The sequence below is a fragment of the Heliangelus exortis genome, chromosome 5 (assembly GCF_036169615.1).
Source record: "Heliangelus exortis chromosome 5, bHelExo1.hap1, whole genome shotgun sequence".
Taxonomy (NCBI): domain Eukaryota; kingdom Metazoa; phylum Chordata; class Aves; order Apodiformes; family Trochilidae; genus Heliangelus; species Heliangelus exortis.
In genome coordinates this window covers 15,614,527-15,636,500 of record NC_092426.1, presented here as the reverse complement: position 1 = coordinate 15,636,500, position 21,974 = coordinate 15,614,527, and the positions used below count along the sequence as shown (strand labels likewise).

Here is a 21,974-nt window from a genome sequence, read left to right as displayed (position 1 = left end):
GGGAAAACGGTTTGCAACCTACTGCACAGCAGTCTATGGGGCCAGATGGGATGCAAATAGGGGTACTGAGGGAGCTGGCAGAAGTTCTCACCGAGTCACTTTTCATCACCAATCAGCAATTCTGGATAACTGGGGAGGTCCCAGTTGACTGGAGGCTGGCAAACATGATGCAAATCTACAAAAAGGGCCAGCAAAGGATCAGCTGGTGAACTGCAGGCCTGTCAGCCTGAGCTTGGTGCTGGGGAAGGTTACAAAGCAGGTATCATCACACCACACATGTAGGACAAGGCAATCAGGCCCAGTCTGTAAGGTTTATGAAAGGCAGGTCCTGCTTGAATAACCTGATCTCCTCCTATGACAAGGTGACCCAACAAATGGATGAGGCAAAGGCTGCAGATGTTGCCTACTTTGACTTTAGCAAAGCCTGTAACACCATTCCCCACTGCATTCTCCTGGAGAAACTGTCTGCTTGTGGCTTGAACAGGCGTACACTTTGCTGGGTAAAAAAATGCCTGGATGCTGGATGGCCAGGCCCAAACAATTGTGATGTGTGCTAGGTTTGCAATTGGACTCAATCTTAAGGGTCTTTTCCAAGCTAAGTGTTTCTAACAAGGTGGGGAGCAGGGGGAAAACCTGACTTGCTAAGCCCAGCTATGCTCTCTATATTGATAAGCCTCGATACTGAACTAACAGAAAATCCTATTTCCTTCTAGGAAGAACCAAAAAGGAGGGTTTACTGTGTGTAACCAGTCTGTTTGTCTTGCTCTCCCTTTTTTGTATTCTGGGGGAAGGAGGAAGCCTAACAGGCACACACTTACCACTTGTTGAAACTGTTTCAGCTTCTCCCTCAGCAAGACCTTAGCTGGCTACTGCTGCTGCATCTGATAGCAGAAAAACCTCACAAACCAACCATGGAAGGTCCTCCATCCATACCTGCCTCCAGGGAGCAGCTGTGCCTTTGGCACAGGTATCACTGTTGTTCCAGCTCCTTGGTTAAAGATAAGATTCTTGAAGGGCAGTGGTCACACATTTGCAGCCTGTTTCACAAAGGATTTGTCCTGATTCGCAACAGTGTCTTTGAAAAGAATCATTCCAAGGAGTAAGGCAAGAGAAAAGAGGCAAAGTGTTGCATGATCTTGGCTCAGGACAGGTGTGCACTTGCAAAGAGCTGCATCCACGGGGCCGTTCCTGCCAGAGGTACAATTACAACCTGGAATGGTAACCCTGCCCCAACACCTGGATGGATGCAGCTATACAGACTATAAAGGTGCTTTCTTCTGCTGAGTTTCTCTCTCCTCCCACGCAGGAAGTTGTGCAAGAGCATCCACAACAGAATTGTCACTCACTGGAAGGAATGAAAAGCAACCCACCTCATGCAGCCAAGTCCCCAGACTCTCCTCTGTGGGACTCTCCTGAAACTCCAGCCTCTTACCACTCCTGAGCACAGTCTGTGTTTTACTTTTACTTGTATCTAGTTTACAACTATAGTAAGTCCTTAACGTTAAGTTCAAAGCAAATGGGCAAGCCAAAATGCCTTGCACTTTCATCATAGATGTGAAGCAAGATGCTTTTCAGTGAAGCATAAAGCAAAGCTCCTCTAATTTCATCTCATACAAATGTCCAAAAGAACAAGTTGCCTTTCTCCCAGTGACTTTCAGGTGAACAAATCACAGAGTAAGAGTGGGAGGGGAAGATGAGGAAGAGAGTTATTTTCCTCTCTTTTCTTCTTCTCCAAATTCAGAAATCTCAAAAATACTGACACTCTCAACCACTTCTTTTAGGTTCATTATAAATGTTCACTTTAAACGGCAATCAGCTCTAGTGCTCAGGATATTTACCTTCCCACAGCACAGGACCTTGAGGAGAAGCATCATACTTACAGCATTACCTGTATTTCATAAACAACTCACAGAATCGGAAAGTATTTAAACATTTTGGGGCAGTGTGGGAAGACAAAACATTCAGAATCACTACAAAACCTAGCAAATGTTGAGCTCTGCACTCCCCATAGCACTTTTGCTACGTAGGTAAACACATTTCAAGATTTAGCAGCTCTAAAAACTGGCAGCCTAAGAACTGATAAGAGAACTCAGTGCCAAAGTTCATGATAAATGTAATAAGGTGTCAGCATAGATTTTACTCCCCCCTAAACTGGTATCAGACTCCAGGTTGCAAAGGAAACAAAAATCAACCAAACAAAAGCCCAACTGCAATCTGGTGTACCTGCACAACAATCTAGATCAGATCTATGGAAAGCTAAAGAATTTATGGTAGAATTCATTTCCCTGCAACAAAACACAAGGAAAGTGCATTTGAACTGGTTAGCTTTCTTGCTGGAACCACTCCTCATGAACCTTATCTGCCTTCCTGCCAAAACTAACAGGTTTAAAAAAAATATTTCCTTAAATAGGAACTAAAAAACTGTCCCTAAGAGCAACAACAATATCAGGAGATTACACAGCACAAGAAATCAGTTGGCGCAACACACTTTTCTCCTTCTAGAAAACCAACACTAATTGCCCAGTACTGAAGTAACTGCAGTTTATTGCCTAGCAAGTGCTTGTGAGGATTTCCAAATCAGCAATTAGCATCTGTCCCAATGTGCTTCTCTGCCTAATATCTTATGCAAATTACACAATTTATAGCTTTAGATTTAATGTGCAGTTGCCTAATGCCACAAGGCAAGAGCAGCCTGCAGATTCAGGAATGCATAGCTCGGCTGCCTCACCCTTCTGAAGCAAGTGACAAGCTCATTCCACAGATTTCTCCACCATGGAAGAAGTACTTGCCCCTGCAGCACCACATCCCCATGAACAGGTGCAGCCAGCCCACAGCTCCTCTTTCTTCACTCTGAAAAAGCAGAATGAAGCCAGCTACAGCCTGGAAGTCGTCTAGCCAAAGTAATGACTATGAAATCCTACTGCTTTTGTAAGGGAGCACAAATGTATTCAGGTCTGAATGCACAGACGCAGGGAGAATTTGCCCCAGGGGGAGCCCAAGACTACTCAGATTGCTCAGCTCTTCCATCTGCACAGGTAAGCAGAAATGCTACATGTGTCCCTCTGTGCTGGCCCTGCACAGGACATGGGTCTGTTAACATTGCAGCACAACTTCATTAAGCTCCCTGGCTCACGCTGTCAGTAGCTGACATTTTTAAATCTGAAGTACAACATCAGAAAAGAGCACACCAGGCTGCCTACTGCAATCCCATTGCATTCCAACAAGATGAAACACTCCTAACACTGGCAGATGCTTGTCTGTCTAACCTGTTCATGAAGCCTCCAGAACAGGAGATTTGTAACTACTCCATTAGTTTGTCCCAGCACTACAATAGCCTCTCAACAATAGAGGACAAAAATGCCCGGCTCCTGCCCTGAGGTTCTATGTGCTACACTTCTTCAGAAACATCAGGTAATGCAAATTGGACTAATAGAAAAGAAAATTATCCCTGCAAATTTGGATGAAATGAAACACTGCACTGGCAGTACAGATCTCAAAGCTACATTAACCTATGTCTTGCCCACAAAGCTACATGTATATTAATTTTATTAGATGCAAACCAGGACTTCACACAGGATAGGGCTCATATTCAGTGTGCCTACTACTCACTTGGATGGTTGTCATGCAAACACACCAGTGACTAAGTAAGCTGGTGTGATAGAATAAACTCTTAGGTTTTTGTGAAGAAATTACTTCAGTGAAGTTGAACCTTTCCATATTACCAAGATCTGAGTGGACATTCAAACATTAATAAAATAAAAATCAGAAAGGACAAAGCTCCTTCTGAACATTAGCATCTGTCATTGCCTGCATAGTATCCTTAGCATCCCTTGGCAAAAAGAACCTTATTATAAATATTCACATCCATAAAGACACGTGTGGGGTGGATGGCTACAAGACTGACGCTTTGGGTCACTGCAGGGTTGATTTCATTGCTGGCTTCTCACTGGCTCTCAGAAACAAAGCAAACACCCCCACGGCATCTTCAAGCTGATTAAAAAGGACCCAAATATGAACACTCCCCTCATGTAGGAATCCTGATGCCACTTCTAAAGTTAATGTGCTCACAGTAACAGCCGAGGGCTCACTTCCCTCCTTGGGAAAGCTGCATCTATTCTGATCATGATACAGGCTTATTAGGGTGGGCAGGAGGGTGAGACCTGTGAAACAATATCTGTTCAATCATTTTCATATTTACATGAGAGATGAATTTTGCAACCGGTAAGTCTTCCTCATGATTTTGCCAGGTAGCAAGGGCGGAAATGAAACAAAGAGTTTTAATTTATTTTTTTTTTAAAATTAGTGTGCTAAGTTACACCCTGTCCCAGATAATATACCAATGGGATCTGAAGGATGACCTCCTTGACGCTCTAGTAAGACAGGAGCTAGCAGACAAAGGGTGTTCAGTACCATTAAGTCCCTGATATCTATTAGGAGTGCCAGCCCCATAGTCCCATGGTTCTGTCCCCTTATGTACAACCTTCTCCCTTGCTTTACAGGGTCTTGTGTGGGCTTTAAGGGAGCAGAAGAGAGCTATCAAAGAAAAAAGTCATAATTACGTCATCTTGCCATCATTTTTTAAGAATAACACCTTTAACATGATTACTTTCTAATGTGCATTTTTAAATTCAGGAAAGCAGAACTGAAAACAGTCTTCAGGAGAAAGAAACTGCTTCATTTCCATAATTGTACGCTCAGTGTTTTCAATGCTATTTTTGGCCAATCTTTTTGTTTGATTGTGTTGGCATGATCTCTGTTGATTACTGAGGCAGAGAGGCAGAAGTTTCCAGTGAGCTACCCACTCTAATGTTGAGGTCTTTCCTGAGCAGTGAGTCAATACAGAGGTTAACAATGTGTGAGATGACCATATTATTTCTTTACGGGCCCCAGAGACTGCATCTATCATCTGACTTTTTCACAGGGTCACTTGGGGGACACAAAATCCAGAGTATTTTAACCCAATTAAACAAGCAAAAGTTCACTCTTGGTGTACAGAACTACACAACTTGCACATTTCCCTACAAAATGTCTGGAGTTTTGAAACATGCTCCCTGCCCACCAAACAGAGTATGAAAGAATGCAATATATGCCTGTAACACTACCACTCTTTCCTGCAGCATCAGTTTTGTTTCCTTTACACAAACGCAGTAGAGTGACCTTAACCGTGATTACACAAGAGCTGACTGTCTCCATACAGCCTTAACAGCTCATGGATGCATTTGATTCTCTGTTTCCACACCATGTGTAGCATTTACACATCAGAAAATAAAGTATCAGCATCTTCTAATCACTATTGTAAGAAGGGTGCCACAAATAGGAAGAAAAGCAAGATGTCAGTTGTATAGTATAACAAATGAAAATAACAAGTAAATGAACTTGTTTGGGAAGACTATCAAGCAACTGACCACAGAGGTTTGGTTTCACTCAGTCATAAACTATATAAGACACTCAGATCATCTCAAGTCCCCCTAGTCAACCTTTACACTCGCAGCCTCTTCCATCCTAACTCCAGAAAGCCACTTGGAAAACTTATGAGAGAGAACCAACTACTGACATCAAGGAACACAAAGGCCAACAAGCTTCAATGCTTTTCTTTGCTGATACATTCATGTATTGTAACAGTTGCATAAAGCCAGTAGATAAGTGAAAGTCTTGGTAGAGGTCCTGGTAAAGGAAATCAACCACACTTCATAGACCTCTCAGGTCCTGTTACCATCAGCTGACCCCATGATACCCTGAATAAAGCCTTAAGGTCCTGCTGGACTCTTCATGAGAAGATATTAGAATCTAACTAGGGGTGTCACATGTTGGCTAGATACTTCTCTGAGGAAATGTGAGGGATGCTACCTGCCTTGTCCATGCTAGAATACTCTAACACATCTTAAATAAACTCCTTTAGCAGCAAAAGTGACACAAACACATTGTACCAGAACTGGAATAATGTTCTACCAGATGAGTCATGGTTTCCAGCTATGATGAAACATCCTATTCTTCAAGACTTATTTCTTGACTTCTGATCTTACGACGAGTAGAACCATCAGGGAAAAAGACACATTTTGCTGCAAAAAGTATTCTAAGTCTGCCATTGATACTGTGAGCAATTTGTCTTTTATTGCCCCTTCCTTATTTTTTGTCAAGCACCTAGAGAGCTGGGAAAAGTATCTTCTGTTGCTGGATGCCAGCCAAGGAAATTCTGCTCAAGAGGATCTGAATAGCTTAAAACTGTGCTTGACTTTAAAACATTTGATTTATCCAGTGAAGAATTCCTCATGACAAGAAGAATCCTTGCTCCTCCTTTCCTAATTCCACAGAGACAATGATTGCCAAGAATTAATCTATCCTCTGTTCTTCAGACCCAAACTGGATATGTCTTAGCAATACTTCATGACAATGAAGTGCAGTCAGGAACTGTATCTTTACCTCATGAAGGCAAATTTGGTCATTATTCAGATCCACTCAAGTTCCAATCACGAAATTCACAAACACTCCTGCTTTTCCATCTTTTCAGCTTTATCAAGTACACAAATGCTCTAAAATGATACATGTAGATCTAAAACAAAAGTTTCCAATGCTGGCATGCAATACATGGATAAAACAAGCCTCGTTTCTTTTTAGGTTCAGATAAGCAAAGGAGACTAAAGGCAAGATGTAGATTCCCCATATCTGGCCATAAAAGTACACAAGATTTAAGATTAAACCTAAGTGAACCCCAAAGTAACATCTGAACTTCATGGACAGTCTTATTTTGAAAGCTCAGTGACCACCAAGGCTAGTCAGATCAAAGATGAAAATTGTTTGTTGGTGCAAGGGGTTCTGGCTGGCACTCTGTGAGACAAAAATATTTTCTTTATTACTCTCCAAGCTTTGTGTCTTTTGGACTGCAGAGTCAGCTCAAACAACACCAGTGTGTGTGTACCAGGCCAGAAGCAGCAGGCCAAGAGACTGCACTCCTGGCTGGGCGAGTCCACAGAGGTCCCCAGCATTCTGGTCCCTCCTGACCATGCTGGGACCAAGCTGACAGCTCAAAATAGTGAAAACCTGGGAATGGGGAAGGAGACACAGGACAGGAAAGGAGAGTCTGGTTTTCTGATTAATAAATGGCTAACTTTCAGCATTCTTACCTCAGAAAATCCTTTTGTAAACTACCTTAACAAGAGTAAGCAATAGAACAAGAGAGAAGATTCCAGGACCCCTTTGGAGCTTCCCACTTTCTTTTCTTGCCACTTCTCTCAGGACAGGATTAGTCCCTTGGAAGCACCTATCTACTTTAAACTTCAAAGTCAGGGCTTGTTTATTTTAACACCAACTGTCTGTGTCCCTTTGTAAACCCCCTCCTAGACGAATGAATGAGCTTTTATGAGAAAGATGTCAGGTGACACCTCCCTGGGTCACAAGTCCCAGAGTCTTCCCAGTCTGACAGAGCAGGGCTGAGACCCAGCAAGTGCTGCCAGAGATACAGAGCACAGCCTCTGTGCTCAGGTGCTTTGGACCAAGTCATTGCAGTCACAGAGAATATTGATTCCATTCCAATGACTTCTACCCATGCTTGTGCACTAGTTTTGGATAGAAATTACAACACAGTGAGTGAACATACATCACACTTGGAGCAAGGTAACAAGATGTCTGTTTGCATCTGTTCTTGGTGGAAAGAGAGCATACAGTCAACAAGGGAGACTTTTGCATCCAAAACCTGGTAGTTATTTGCAGTAGTTAACATCAACTCTCTAACTTAAATGCTTTACTGATATGCCCCTACATAAACAAGAGAGCCCCAGGTGGGTGATTTAAATTAAAACCAGACTCTTGTTTTCATTTTAATAGGAGCTTCAAATACAGATGCAGATGCCTGAAGTTGACCTGTGTGACTACTCTCCATTCCCTCTGACTGAAACTGCTCTGGAAAGTAGGCCACAGTTTCAAAAGGTGAATGCCCAGAGCTATGTATATACAGCTATTTCCAGGCACTTTCAACTGGGTGGCCTGATTTTGTGAAGTTCTCAGTATGCACCACTCTGGCAATGTACATGCTCCATAACTTTCAAAAAAAAATAAGACCTGACCACCTACTTTGGCACTGAATTGCAAATATCTACTTTTATACTCAATAACAGATCTAAAATTTCTGTTCAACAATGCCTACACAGATTACTTGTCATCAGATACTACTGTATCTGAGCATATGTATGTATATCTGGGAAAGAGGCTCCAGCACAGAAAAATGTGGCAGCTAAAGGGAAGGGACAGGTAGATGAGTGTCAAGAGAAGAAAGAGGCACACAAAGGTGACATGTTGTGCACAAAATGTGCACAAAATGCAGCAATTCAGAAACAGCACCAAGAAGAAAACCCTGAACACCAAATCAAACACCTTAGCCTGTTAAATGGTGTTGAGCTTCTCTCCCAAGTCGCAAAACCAAACAGCTGTTTGTTTCTTAATTCTAAGACAGACAGACAGAAACTGATAAAAAGAAATCCAAGGAAAATAGAAGGATGTCTTCATCTGTTCTGGAATATCCCTCTAAATCAGAAAGAAGTGTACACATTGCACACAACAGCTACAGCATTTCATATAATACTAAAAAAACAAACATAAATTATTTTTACTACATGCTGAGATGAAAATACCACAGCTAAACACTTTTATACTGTTTAGAGTGTCATGAACAAAGAGTTCCTAGACTTCAAAAAATGTTAAAATAGAGAAAAATTCAGAGTAACAGCTTGGCTTTTGCAGAAGTTCTTACTTCTAGGGTGACCTAGAAATGAACTCCAGGGTCTGCAATATCTGAAGTTCAAATACTATCGATACCTGCAATATCAGAAGTTCAAACACTTGAGACAGTAAAGGAAGCTGAATAGCAGATGGGAACACTAGCTAGGTAGAGCCCTGAATATCATGTATACTTCAGCTTTAGTTTAAATTCCTTCAGTTATATTATTATTTGTAAGATATGTTGGAAATTTTAGAAGCTTTTAATCTTAAAACTAAGAACATAATGTAAAAAGGTTCATTAGTGCCTAATCAACATGATTAACTACTACCATCTTAAGCATAATTTAAAATGTCAGATCTTGAATTCCAAGGCTGCAGGATCACAGAATTTCAGAATTACTAGCTCTTTTAGAGCTTGCACTCAAAATAACAGAGAACGGAAAAAGAGGAAGTCACAACCCTGGCCAGACCATTGCTTCAAAAAAAGAATACATTAAAATCAATGCTAAAATAGCTCTTAAAGTGTTTGTTTGTTTGTTTGTTTCCAGATGAGTCCCATTTCCTTCCAAGGGAGATCTGTACTGAAGAAAATAACAACCTCAGCAACTGCTGGTTGCACTCCAGCACACCAGGTTCAGAGTGAAACCTGGAGTAGGTGGCCCAGAGAGGTTGTGTGGCTTCCATCTGTGGAGCCAGTGGACATGGACCTGAGCAACCTGGTCTAGAGGATCCTACAGACTGGACTATATGATCTCAAGAGGTCTCTTCCAACCTCAACGATTCTTAAATCTGTTAGGAGTATTTCCACAAGGACCAAGTGGTTATACAGTAAGTTTAGGATGTGGTAAGTCCAAGTTCAAGCCTGTGGTTCCCCTCAGACTACATGTACAACTCTTTCCTAGTTACTACTTCTTTTCCTCAGTTCCTTTAGTGGCCAGAGACTGTGGTAGCAAAGACAAGGAGTGTGCCACAAAGCATCTTTCCAACCGTTCTCAGGAGGCTGGATCAAAGTACTTATTATCACTCAGACACTTGACTCAATAAAGGGCAAGCTACAGGCTTCCAGAAAACCTAATGATGTCCAAATGCTCAATGATGTCCAGATGCCCAGTTTTAGACATTTCAAATATGGATTCCTTTTTCAGCAAGCATGGAGAATTCACTGTCAAAAAGGACAGGCAAGATATCACTTAGATATTTGAAAGATAATTAGATCTAAAACCAATCTGTTTATAGAACATGGGTCCCTACTGCCATAGAATGCAGTCACCTCAGCAATATCTGCTATTTTCAAAGGTGCAGGCAACACAGAGGGAAGAGGATTCAGCAAAGAATGTGGCCACTCCCCCTTTAACTCAGCTTAATTATACAGCTACTGCAAGGTCTACAGGGTTGAAATGAAGGATAAACCAAAAATCATAAAGACTTCACCTTTAGTTACTTTAAAACACAACTCAAATGGAGGTAATGTATCACCTGAAGCCACAATAGGTCTACAAAAAAACACTGGCTTTTCTTTTGAAAGATTTTCAACAACAGAAGATTTCTCCTTTCACATTCAACCCTATAGCATTTATGGTATTCCTTTGGAAGAGGTAATCCCTTGCACTGATCTTAACCCATCATATTGCATCCTGTGATAAACTGGGCTCTTTAGTTACAGCTAAAGGCTAGGGTATTATTTTCTTAGTAGTGACTTACACTTTGAAATTCCAGAACAAAAAAGATATAGCTCCTCATGCTATTCATAGATGTACAACTTCTTGTTTGAGTTTTCTAAGAGCTTGTGGCCTTGGGATATGACATGACAGCTGCAAAGCAGAAAACACAATTCAGCAAGTAAAAGAAAAGGAAAAAACCCACGACACTGTTGAGAGGAATATAACTTTTTTCTCACTGCAGATCATTATGTGTGGGAATGGAAGCTGATCTACTTAGGCCAGAACAAGAAGTTAGCCAATTACTCAGCTCTCCAGAGATTTCCTCTGCTAAATACAAAGTTGGTTCAAGGTCTCTGTCATTATATGTCAGAAATAAGATGAGATGGGGGAGGAGAGTGCAGGGATACTCACAGGGGTGTAGGAAATAATGGTCAGCAAACACTGCAGCAGACAGTGAAAACAGATGAAGCTTCTCCTTACCTCATTCCTCAACTTTATTAACTGCTTCTTTTTAAAGTGCCAACGTTAAAAGAATATAAACCTACTTTGTTCTTTTTCATCCTTAAGCATTTATTTCTTTTTCTTACCAGTTTGGTAAGAAGATGACAAAATATGCACAAGACAAACTACTTGCAAAATCTGGATGCTTTCCTGAACATATTGTTCTCATAGAGATAACAATAATAATACTGATAGCTATTTAAGAAAAGAAACACCCCCCACTGAATCTCTCTGCCGCCAGAACAAAATGCTAACGGCTTCCTCAGAGCACAGGATTCCTTCAGCACCTCTCTCCCACACAAAAACAGAAATAACAAAACCAAAACAAAATCCTTTTAAACTAATTTAACATTTTTTCCTAAAGGGTTTCCAAAAGTCATGGGAGATTGCTGCATGTTATTGCACTTATTTTTACATAAAGACACTGACAATGGGGCCAGGCAGGTCTGATGCAAACAGTCTGTATATTCACATTTATAAAAACACAAATTGATGAGTTTCTTACTCCTATCAAGATTGCAGTATCACAATCACCATGGTAATTCCACTAATGCCCCATTAAAATATAGTTCAGAAACAGAATTTCCCATAAGTACAGTCACCTAATATATGAAACAGTTAATTCAAGAGCTACTCTAGATTTCATCTCAAAAGCCAATAAATGCTTCAAGAATAGACAGTAACAGAAGTAAAAAGGGACTAACTTATCCCAGCAGTTACAGTGGTTAAAACTGTAAGATATTTTGCATTTTTTATTGAGGTTGAAAAGGCATGACTTCTAAATGTGGGAATATGACTCAAACAATGCCAGTTAAAGGCACCAATCTATGACAAGTAACTAGCCAACACCTGAAGTGTATTTATGTTCCTCCCAACAATTAACTTGAAAAATAGGCTTCCAGTGCTTCTCAAAGGTCTTAGCTCTATTTGCAATTTAATTTCTTTCAGTCCTTTCCAAAACCAATTTTTCCTTCTTCCATAAATCTCCCCCAAATTCAGGCCTCAGGATTCTTATGACAAGCTGCTAGGTTTGTACAGTCATTTCAGTTTACCAACATACACAAAAAGACAATGCTTGCCAGAAGATTTCTGGGAGTGCTCACTGTAGAAAACATTCATCCCATTAAATCCACATCATATTTTTAACCAGATGCAAACCTCCTATGTGTACATCGAAAAATAAGAGCATGGGATTGCAGAGGACAATCCTGTGGCACAGGACTACTGCAGTATTTGTGGTCCCATGAAGAGACCGAAGGCAAGAGGCCCAAATCCACTCCTTCAAACCTCACATCCAGCCTCCAGAAGCCAGCTGCTTCCTTCTCCAGTCACAGTAAAATCCTTAAGGGAAGCAGGTATTGTCCTACCTTGCATGTATGCCTCTATTTGCCGAATTAGCTCATAAGACTTGGATCTGTCCAGAAGTGTACGGATAGCTGGAAGAGGGTCCAGGATAATGGTTTCTGGGTGAGCATCAATGTACTCCTGTAAAACAAATACAAAGGGAAACACAAAAATTTTAAAAAGGCATTAGGTTGCTTAAGAATGCAGAAAAGTAATGACATGGTTAAGAGAACAGACAACATTGAAAACCTCCATGCCAAGCTAATCTTCAAGGGGAGGCAAAGAGACACTGGCAGCACAGGAAGTCACCGGTCTAGACATTGACATTTGAAACTAACACAAATATGACACCTAACTGCTTTAGGATGGTAAATTTCTCCTGTGGACTCACCATCAGCAGTGAAACCTGTGCTGCAACCACATCAACTCAGAAGGGAGCCAGTGGCAAAGTGCCACAGTAACAGCTGTGAGCAGGACTGAAAAAAGCAATTAGGAAAAGAAAGATGACAGTCCTATCTTGGGGCCAGCCTTGCACTGAATCACTGCATGTGAATATCACAACTGTCTGAACTAAGCTCAGTATTATATCTGTGTTCTCTAACGTTGCTATTATTGCTGTCCTCCAGCTGGGCTGAAGACAGTGCATAGAGCTGGATGATAAGAGCTGGATTTTTTAAATTTTTTTTTCTTGGCAGAGCTGAAGAGATTGCTGCCTTACTGTGTCTTCATTGAGTTTTGAAAGAATCTCTCTTGCTCCTTCTTGAAGTTCATGCTCTCCTCTCCTGACTACGAGAACACAGTACAGTTAATGTTCTCACAGATCTTCATCTGGGGAAATCAGTTCTCAATCCCCGAGGTCATGACTACACTACTGCATCTTGGCTATGAACCCAGACTGCTGCCATGCCCTTGCAAGCCCAACAAAACTTCCTTCTGTTTCTCAGAACAGAAGCTGAGTTCCTTCACCACTGTCTCAACTAGGTCCTGTAACATCAGTGGGACAAGCATCCATATTATTCTATCCAAAAATCAGATGAACATTTCTAAAGTCAGCATCTACCCTTGTTTTACCCAACATTACAAAGCCATCTTTACATTTCCACTCATTTCTTTAAATCCATTAATGTAAGTGCATGGTAAATGCTCCTGTAAGTAATAGACTTCCATGAAGTTCTAATTCCTTAAGTTGGTTACTTTGGAGAACAAAACATACTCCAAAAGATACTGATGAGATACCGGTACGATGAGGTGGCCTCATAAGACGCACTTTGCTAGATACTGAGGTGGAGAGAAAAGAACATAATCCTTTGCTCCTAGCAAGGGACATCACTCCCTTGACTCCTCCCAGCACTGCCAAACTGTTGCTTTCTGCTGACCACATAATTTGAACTGAAGGCTGGCTAAAGGGGGATTATGAACCCCCTGCATCACACACAACACACAAGTCGCTTTTCCTTACAGGGCATGAAGCATCCTTCAGTGGCAAGATGTGTGCCTGATGTATTTAATAATCTCTGCAGAATACTAAGAGTGAATTTCCCAAAGATATGCTCCAACTTGCTGCCACTTGGGAAAAGTAAGGGGTAGAGCACAGCCAGTCATCAAGACTGTCAGACCCAGTCATTGTCTCACCCTTGCAGTGCAGCCTGAATAATAACCCTCTCTGCTCCCTGGAGCAGGAGCTGGGTTTGTTAATGGCTTGAAGTCATTAATACCCAGAACATACAGATACAGTTCTCATGAGTCTCCTGCCCCCACAGTACTTCCAGGGACTCCAGAAGCTTTCAAATACAGAAGAGATTTATTTATTAAGAGATAGAGCAATTTGTTTCCTAATGCATCTTAAACACCTACCTGTGCCTATGCATACATGCACGCAGCAGCTAAAAGACACCTTGTGGAGTTAGGATTATGCAGTGATTAGGGCATTAGCTTAAACTTGCTGATCACAAAAGTGTACTAGTGTATCCCAACATACCTAAAGCATGACAGGACAGCTCTTTTAGCCCCTCAGTGCCTCCTCAGATTAAAAGTTCGGGAGCTACCACAGTGTGCATCACCATGAGTACACCAAAAGGACAAGCAAATTACAGACAACCAACACCCTGGTGGGGCAGCAGGTAAGCACACATGGTAACTTCATTGAACAAGTCACAGCTCTGAAACGTGACCTCAGCAGAGACCTGGCAGCAAACACCCCGATGCATGCACTACCTCTTTCCTTCACACTATGCTGACCATCCCTTTTCCTTGACCAGTCTCTGCTTCCACCTTAAATTCAAGCTTCCCATACTTCCATCCCAGTCCCTGCTCTGTACATACTAATCCCTCCCCTCAAATACATATGCATACTGCCTGTGGCCTCCCTGCCATTCACTCCCCTCCAATGAAGAAATTATTTTCCCCTCTGCTAGCTCCTTGTGCAACTCCCGAATCTTCCTGATCCTCACTTTGGCACTGAGGACTATCCTCACTTCCCTAAGGTTAGGTGTGTTCCACTTGTTATTTTGGCTCATGTTATTTTAAGTATTTCCAGAGGGGTTTGGTTTTTTTATGCCTTCTATAGGGAATTTCACAGTGCTTTATTTATAATTATAATAACTGGAAATTGTATTAAAAGATCATCCTAGCAGTAAGGTTGACACTGCATAACAAAGTTTAACGGGCATGAAGGGATGATCTCAAGGCCATTCTCCATCAGGCAATGCACCAATAGAAGTCTTAGCTGACTTTCCAGTTGACTGATTTCTCATCCTGTTGCCATAGGGAGCCTCCAAAAAACTCTCTGTAAGGCAAACAGGAAATAAGCAATGAACATGAATGAGGTGGGGGCTGCTTTCCAGAAGCCATTTAGAGGGTGGAGGACTTCAACAAACTAATCTAAGGTCAAAAAGAACTGCACTGTGTAAGGCAACAGCCCCTTTACAGAGCCTGAACATGAGCATTCTTTATAAAACAAGGAAATTTCTCAGCATCAAACCTATTTCAGTTACTATTCTTCAGCTCTTCTCCATTTACAGGTCTAGGCAGTCAGACAGATGGAGGGCAAACGAATGGGGAAGCATTTCCTAGAGCTAATGTGGGGACAACCTACAGATATTTTTCCTGAATCCAGAAGCGGCCTCCCATTTGAAGCAGAGGAGTCTGTCAGTGCAGAACAAGGTCAGTGTATTTGTCTAGGGCATCTCTATTTGAACACAGCTAGTGGTTAACTGCTGAACATGTTTAAGGGACAGGAGCATCAAAAAATATCCAAGTTCATTTAACTCTGCACTTCCTGTCACACTTGTATGGCATGAATTTCCATCAGAAAACATGAACTTTGCATTCAAAAAACCATCAAGTTGCACCAGGATCCCCCAAGCAAATAATTCAGCCTCCCCCCCTTGGGCATGTATGCTGCCAACACCTTCCCAGTGTCCCACATCTCCCACACGGACGTGACCAGCACATGCAAAGGAAGGAGTTCCATTTATCTATGCACATGCACACAAAATACTTGAAATAAATAAATTACATTAAGCAAAATCAACTATGTTAGCTTCACAGGAACAATTATGGTAACCAATATAAAATCTTTCATAAAATTTTGATTCTTTACTAGGAACTGCTGCACACTCAGGCATCACATTTTACTGAATATAAAACAGTGAAGATCATTTAACAGGTTGGGAAACTCTTGATGTAGCCTAAGTAGCAGCACCCTTCCCAAAGCATGGAATGGCTCCACTATCAGAAATACAGATCTAGATGAATGTGAAGGGCTTCTCACTGAGAATTTTGAAAGCAGGAGAGCTTGAAAATGGAGCACTTGCAGAAGGAAAAGAGAAATACTGATGCCAAGAGATACTTTCAGTACAGCACAATATTTCAACTTTGATTGATCAAATCTTCCCTGGACATCCAACATTACAGCACTGCACACTCCTTTGGTGGATTTACTGGTATCCAACAGCAGACTCCAACAACCCAGGCAACATTCTTGAGGATATTTGGGCTTCCCAACAATATTTTGAAAGGATTCTGTCCTTGGGCTGCAGTTCAGCTTGACCCAGACAATGTCTATGCTTTCCTGTTTCTAATCTTTGACATAATAAAAGCAAACAAGAAGAAACAAGGACTTTTAGCAGATCCTCCTTTGTTTGTATTCCAGCCTTGGCATTCAGTCATGCTCTGTACCAGTCCTGTTACTGGCAAAAGATCAGCAATGAAACTTGAAATCAAAGGGAGACCAAGTATTTAATGTTCCTTATTGAATACTTCGATATAACACAGAGATATTTTTTGAAAAACTCAACCTTTTCTTGAAAAGCCTATGTATAGATGAGAATAGAGTTGTCATTTTACTCCAAAAGGAAGCCAGCTATTATTATTTTTCCTTTTTCAACAGAAAGTTGATACATTATCTACTGCAAATCTTAGGTTATTTGAGTCTAAGAGAGACTCACTGAATGCAATGACTTTATTACCAAGTAATAAAACTTCTATAATATTTTAATTTATTCCATATTAAAGAAAAAAAAGTTAGCAAATGAAAGAATGACAGCACTTGGATTTGTGTTTTGCCACGTACAGACACATGAAAATGACTGCTTGTAACAGAAGACCAACACTTTCTAAGGGGGAAACCAATGTAAAGACAGTCACCGGCTTGTCTGAAGAGTTTGTATCAGGTTCAGACTTGTAAGTTCCCTTTGGCTGTCTTGGGCAGGGACAGTTTTTTTTCATGTACACCTCTTTCCAAAAAGAAAGGTGTAGGCAAACTGGATCTTGAAAACTCATCTCAAAATTGTCTTCCTGCAGTGGCTGGGAAGGATGAGGGGAAGTGGGGACAGATCTCCTCAGTTATACTTCTATTCACTGCACATCTCAAAGCAACTTTGAGTACTCAGCTTCACTGTTTTGCCTTCAAAAGTCCACCAAACACCTGCCCACAGGAAACCATCCTACCAGTTAGCACTAGAATGACAGATTTTTTAGTTAATTTTACCTCCTTATAAAGCTCTTCCAATAAATGTAAAATGGAATTATTTTTTCAAATGGGAAAACCACAGCTTTTGGCCTGCAAATTCAGATGCCAACAAATCATTTTAACTCAGCCTCTCACTCTGTCCTCCCCATAAGAAAAACATTATGAAGATTCAATTGTTTCCTTTGATTTTTCACTTGCCTTTTCTCAATAGAGCATGTGAAAAGAATTTGAAATGTGTATATATCTTCAGGGTACAAAGCTGAAAGCCAGGAATAGAAGAGGCTAGGATCTTTAAAAAAACAAACAATAAAAAAAAATCCACTGATACAATCTCTATAAATTCATACCTAAACCACCTTCTTGCAGCTGAGACTTTGGAAGAAAACAATCATTGCAACAAGATCAATGAACTTCTCCCCTTCCAAGAAAAGGCAATCCTTTCCTTCCAAAATATCTCCCTAATCCTCCTTCCTCCCAGTCCCAATCCTTCCAAGGAAGCCTCTGAATCAAGAATAGAAGAGCCCTTCCAGGACAGCTTCAGAGTGGGAGAGTCAACAAGCAGAAAGCAGGGGGGAGGGAACACTGAATTTTCATCAACTTGGTAGCAGAAGTCTGTGCATAAAACCTGTCACTGATTTATCTTTTAAGAAAGCTAATGCAAAGAGAACCTCTTCAGAAAAAGCTCTGAAAGACAAATTAATAACCCTATTGATTTCGATGACCTGATGCCACCATTTGGAACGGAACAGACTAGTATGAAGCTGCAATGACTGAAGCTACTCAAGCCCCTTTACAGCTATGACAGGCAGTGGCTCAGAGTATTTTGCTCTAATCAGAGCATAACAAAGATTTCCCAGTCAATGTCTCACACAAGCCAAGACATACTCACTTTTCAAAGAAATAACCTTTGTCTAGAAGGCGGGAACTGGGGTAGTTTGATTCTCTTTCTTACTGACAAGGCAGGAACTGAAGCATCAGCAAGTGAAAGGGACCCTTGGGGACTATGCCTCTTCCTACCTGACTTCTCTCCATGTTCCTCTGGTCAAGAAGGAATCACCAAGGTCTGTACCAGTCTTTTACTAGACAACAAATTAGCCATGTTCAGTGCAGCATTACAGTGGGTAGGAAGGGAGACTGATCACCATGAGTACAAATCACCACCCCAAAATAAGGATCCAAGTGTCTTACGAAGCAAAGATGTATCTACTTTCACTTCATGCAGAACACTAGGTGCCACGTGCAGTCTTCATTTCAGCTTTGGATGAGTTCACCAGGCACTCATTACTCATTTTCAATCAAGTGGACAGCAGTTTTAACCACTGCTCTCCTGAGAAACTGCAATCCAGACCACAAAAAGACCTCAGATAGTTCAATCCTAAATGTCTTCTGCAGCTAAAAAGCCCACTGGGAACAGGCACTTCCTCCTTGCCATTTTCAGAGTCTCCTGTAAGGATTATTTTTTAAAAGTCAATTGAGAACAGTCATTAAAAAGCAAGACAGAAAGACAAAATGCTAAGAGGCTTCCTAGTTTAGTAGCACTCTCCAGCTGACCACACAACAGCTCATCACAGACTCCAGAAAGCCAGCACACAGAATCACGTAAATGTGAACCCAGTTTCCTCCTCAGCTGCTGCAGATAAGATGGTCAAGGACTCTGCTTCTTACAAACATGTTAAGTATAGCCTGATAGACCATTCCTCATCCTGTGGTCAAGGATTCCTTGCTCTTGGCTTCCTGGAAGACTGCTTTATGGAGCCAACAGAAAGACTGGGGCCAGGTATCATCTTGCTGTTACATTTACATTCAGTAGCAGGGAAATCAGTGTCATGAATTTTGCACTGTTTGGTCTTGTTAAGATCATCAGAACTTTTTCTGTCAATTTAATGAACAGCAAGGAAACTACACTATTTTCACTTGTGTGTAGGTGCCAGAAATACTACAATGCTTATCAAGCATCACACACGAGTAGCTCTCTTGCAAGGTCATTACTTTGCATTTTTAAAGTTGCTTCTTCATGTTAGTTTAAAAAAAAAAAACAAAACAAAACAAACCCCATAAACCACCCCCCCCCCCAAAAAAAAAAAACAAACCCAAACTATCAACACAACCTCACACACTTCATACAAATGGTTTCTTAGGATTTGTTTTTTCAAGAGAATATTTCGTTTCTCATAGTTTTCAGTACCTCCAGAATAATACAATATATATAATATATAAATATAAATTATATAAATATATAATTATATATTAATTATATAAATATAAATATATATAATATATATATACAATATATATATATTTGGAGCTTGCATTACTATAGAGAGAGATTTTCTAATTACACACTTGCTTATTGATTAACAGATATACCAACAATTAAAAGGTGCTGACTTACATGTAGCATGTGTCCTAAGTGTGTGAACAATATCTTTGCTTTCTAAAACATTTGACATACAGTCCAAATTTCCAGTAATATCAGAATTTTAAAATGTTTCAACTCCCTATCAGCCTGTTACAGATTAGCTTTGCAAGAACCACCATATATTTTTGCATGAATGCTGATATTTACAAGACAATCAGGAAGTCCATCATTAAGAAATAAGAGACCAGATTATGAAAGGGTGGTGGTAAACTGTGGCACAGAAAGATGTCAAGTGTTCTTCAGCAACAAAATAGCAGCAATGGTAAGAGAATTTCAACCTATTCTCTATCTCTGGATTACAGTTATTTATGTTTCTCTGTCACTCTACTATAACTCAATACTGTTTCAGCCCAACTTATTTCCTCCCTGCATTCTCCATTATTCTCAGAAGGCAACAGACAGACTGAGTGCTCTTCTGCTCTGTGGGTATTTAAATCAATTTGTCACTATGCAAATCTTACAGAAAGAATCTGACATGCTGTATTAATTATCTCTGTTGGTACTCTCCATGACCCTGTGGGATCAAAGACTGTACTCACCTCTCCACACAAGTTAGAATATCACAAGAAGTATATCCCCAGCCCAAATCAATGACCCAATAGTTCACCTATTACTGTTTATGCTGTATGAGATTAAGACCACACTGCCAACAAAAAACTCAGGCACAGGAGAGTCAGGAGGTAGTGTTAGAACATATGAACTTGGCAGAATGTGAGAGAAGAGCTGGGTCAGGAAACTCAGAAAGCAGTAAGATTTGTTTGCCCCAAATCTTAAGGGTAAGCTTCTTACTGGTTTCCATCAAGAGACCATTAAAAAGAAAGCTCAGTGATTGCCACGATACAAAGAGCTGTAGCACAGTTCTAAGAAATAACAGCACAGGGATGCTATTATGCAGCTTCCTTGAATGCCACCTTGAATATGGTGATACTCTTGATTTCCTATTTGTAATGGGATGGACAGGAGAGGCAAGGCTAAACAGTTGAACTTGCATAGAAGCCCATACTCAAATAGGTACAGTAGGATTTGAGGGCAATGTGAGTTTGGTTAGCTTTTATTAAGGCTACGATTTAAAACTGTTTGCAGCAAGTTGTCCCACAGTTTTAACACAGGAGTTAACCAGCCTGGGAGACATGGGAATATCTCAGTACACACCCTGGAAAAGAGCAATTGCAGTGAAACTGAGACACAGTGCACTGCCTCCAGACTTTGGCCAAGGGCACAAGCTGACAGGTGAGCCTGGAACAAGGAGGAACAGGAACAAGGAGGCTCATCCACTATTAGGTGACAGCTGCTGACAGGCACAGAGCCAGAGGGGTCCCATGCCACACACCACCACAGGCAGGATTTGAGTACAACTATTTCTCAGCTGCTCTGAAATGAAGCAGCTCATGTGAGATTTGCCAGCACTAACAAAAGTTATAATCCTGTCCCAATAAGAATATCCCTGTAAATAAGGGGTCTGCAGAGCCTTTTCTGATGTATCTCTAGAAACTTCCTCCAGGAGAGTGGACTGCTGTTCTCAGGATAAAAGCCTCATGGGAGTGTACCTGGGTTTCTCATTGATGTGGCTTCACAACAGCCAACAGGCTCCTTACAGCCATTGACATTTACACTAAAAAGAGCCCTTCAGCTTCCACCCCAACCACCATCAGCTCTGGAGGAGCATGGAGACAGCCCTAAGCATGCAGATTGGGCTCAGCCTCTAAGGTGAATAAACAGCACCTGGTGAGGACCTGGCAGAATGGAAGTGTTAGAAAAAAAAGAGTATGACCAAAAAGTCCAGGTGGTAAAATCTATGTTATCATGCATGACAGTAGCAAACAGATTCAACAAGTGTGGCAGAAATGTACAATTTCTACAAGTTTTGCAAAGTTTTTGCATATGGTGTCCTATTCCTGCCCCTGCCACCATGAACACTTTGATTAAAAAAAATCTGGAAATTTGAGATCTTGGCAGTAGACAATTTTGCAGTGACAATGAATTATACCTTATTTCTGAAAAAAATCCAGGCTGCACTGTATAAAATACCTTGCTCCTGACAAAAGCCTAGAAAATGGGAACTACATCCCCACATACATTTTTTACTTTTATGCTATATTAACTGTTAAACACAAACTATAATTTCTAAAAGTTTAAATCAGTAGTTTCACTTCAAATTCTCTGAGGTTAAAAATATTGCTAAATTTGATATTAGAATTTGAAATAAAATACATCTGGTAAGATCAGTGGTATTTCAGGGGAGATTTGGGGTCGAAGGGCTTTTTTTGGTTTGTAGCGGTTTTGATGGGGCTTTTTTTTGTAAGAGGATGATTCTAGGTCACTGCATCTTATTCAAGTGATGTTATTCTCTTTCAAGTGCTATAAA

The 21,974-nt window shown here is 40.8% G+C and overlaps 1 protein-coding gene across 4 annotated transcripts in view; it reads right to left on the bottom strand.

The window, feature by feature from the left end:
- ITPK1 (inositol-tetrakisphosphate 1-kinase) overlaps nt 1-21,974 on the bottom strand; it is a 154,360-nt gene that overhangs the window by 47,479 nt on the left and 84,907 nt on the right. For all 4 annotated transcript variants that reach the window (XM_071745732.1, XM_071745730.1, XM_071745731.1 and 1 more), the window contains one exon: nt 12,242-12,359. In XM_071745732.1, coding sequence (XP_071601833.1) covers nt 12,242-12,359 — 118 coding nt within the window. The remainder of the gene's footprint in view (nt 1-12,241; nt 12,360-21,974) is intronic.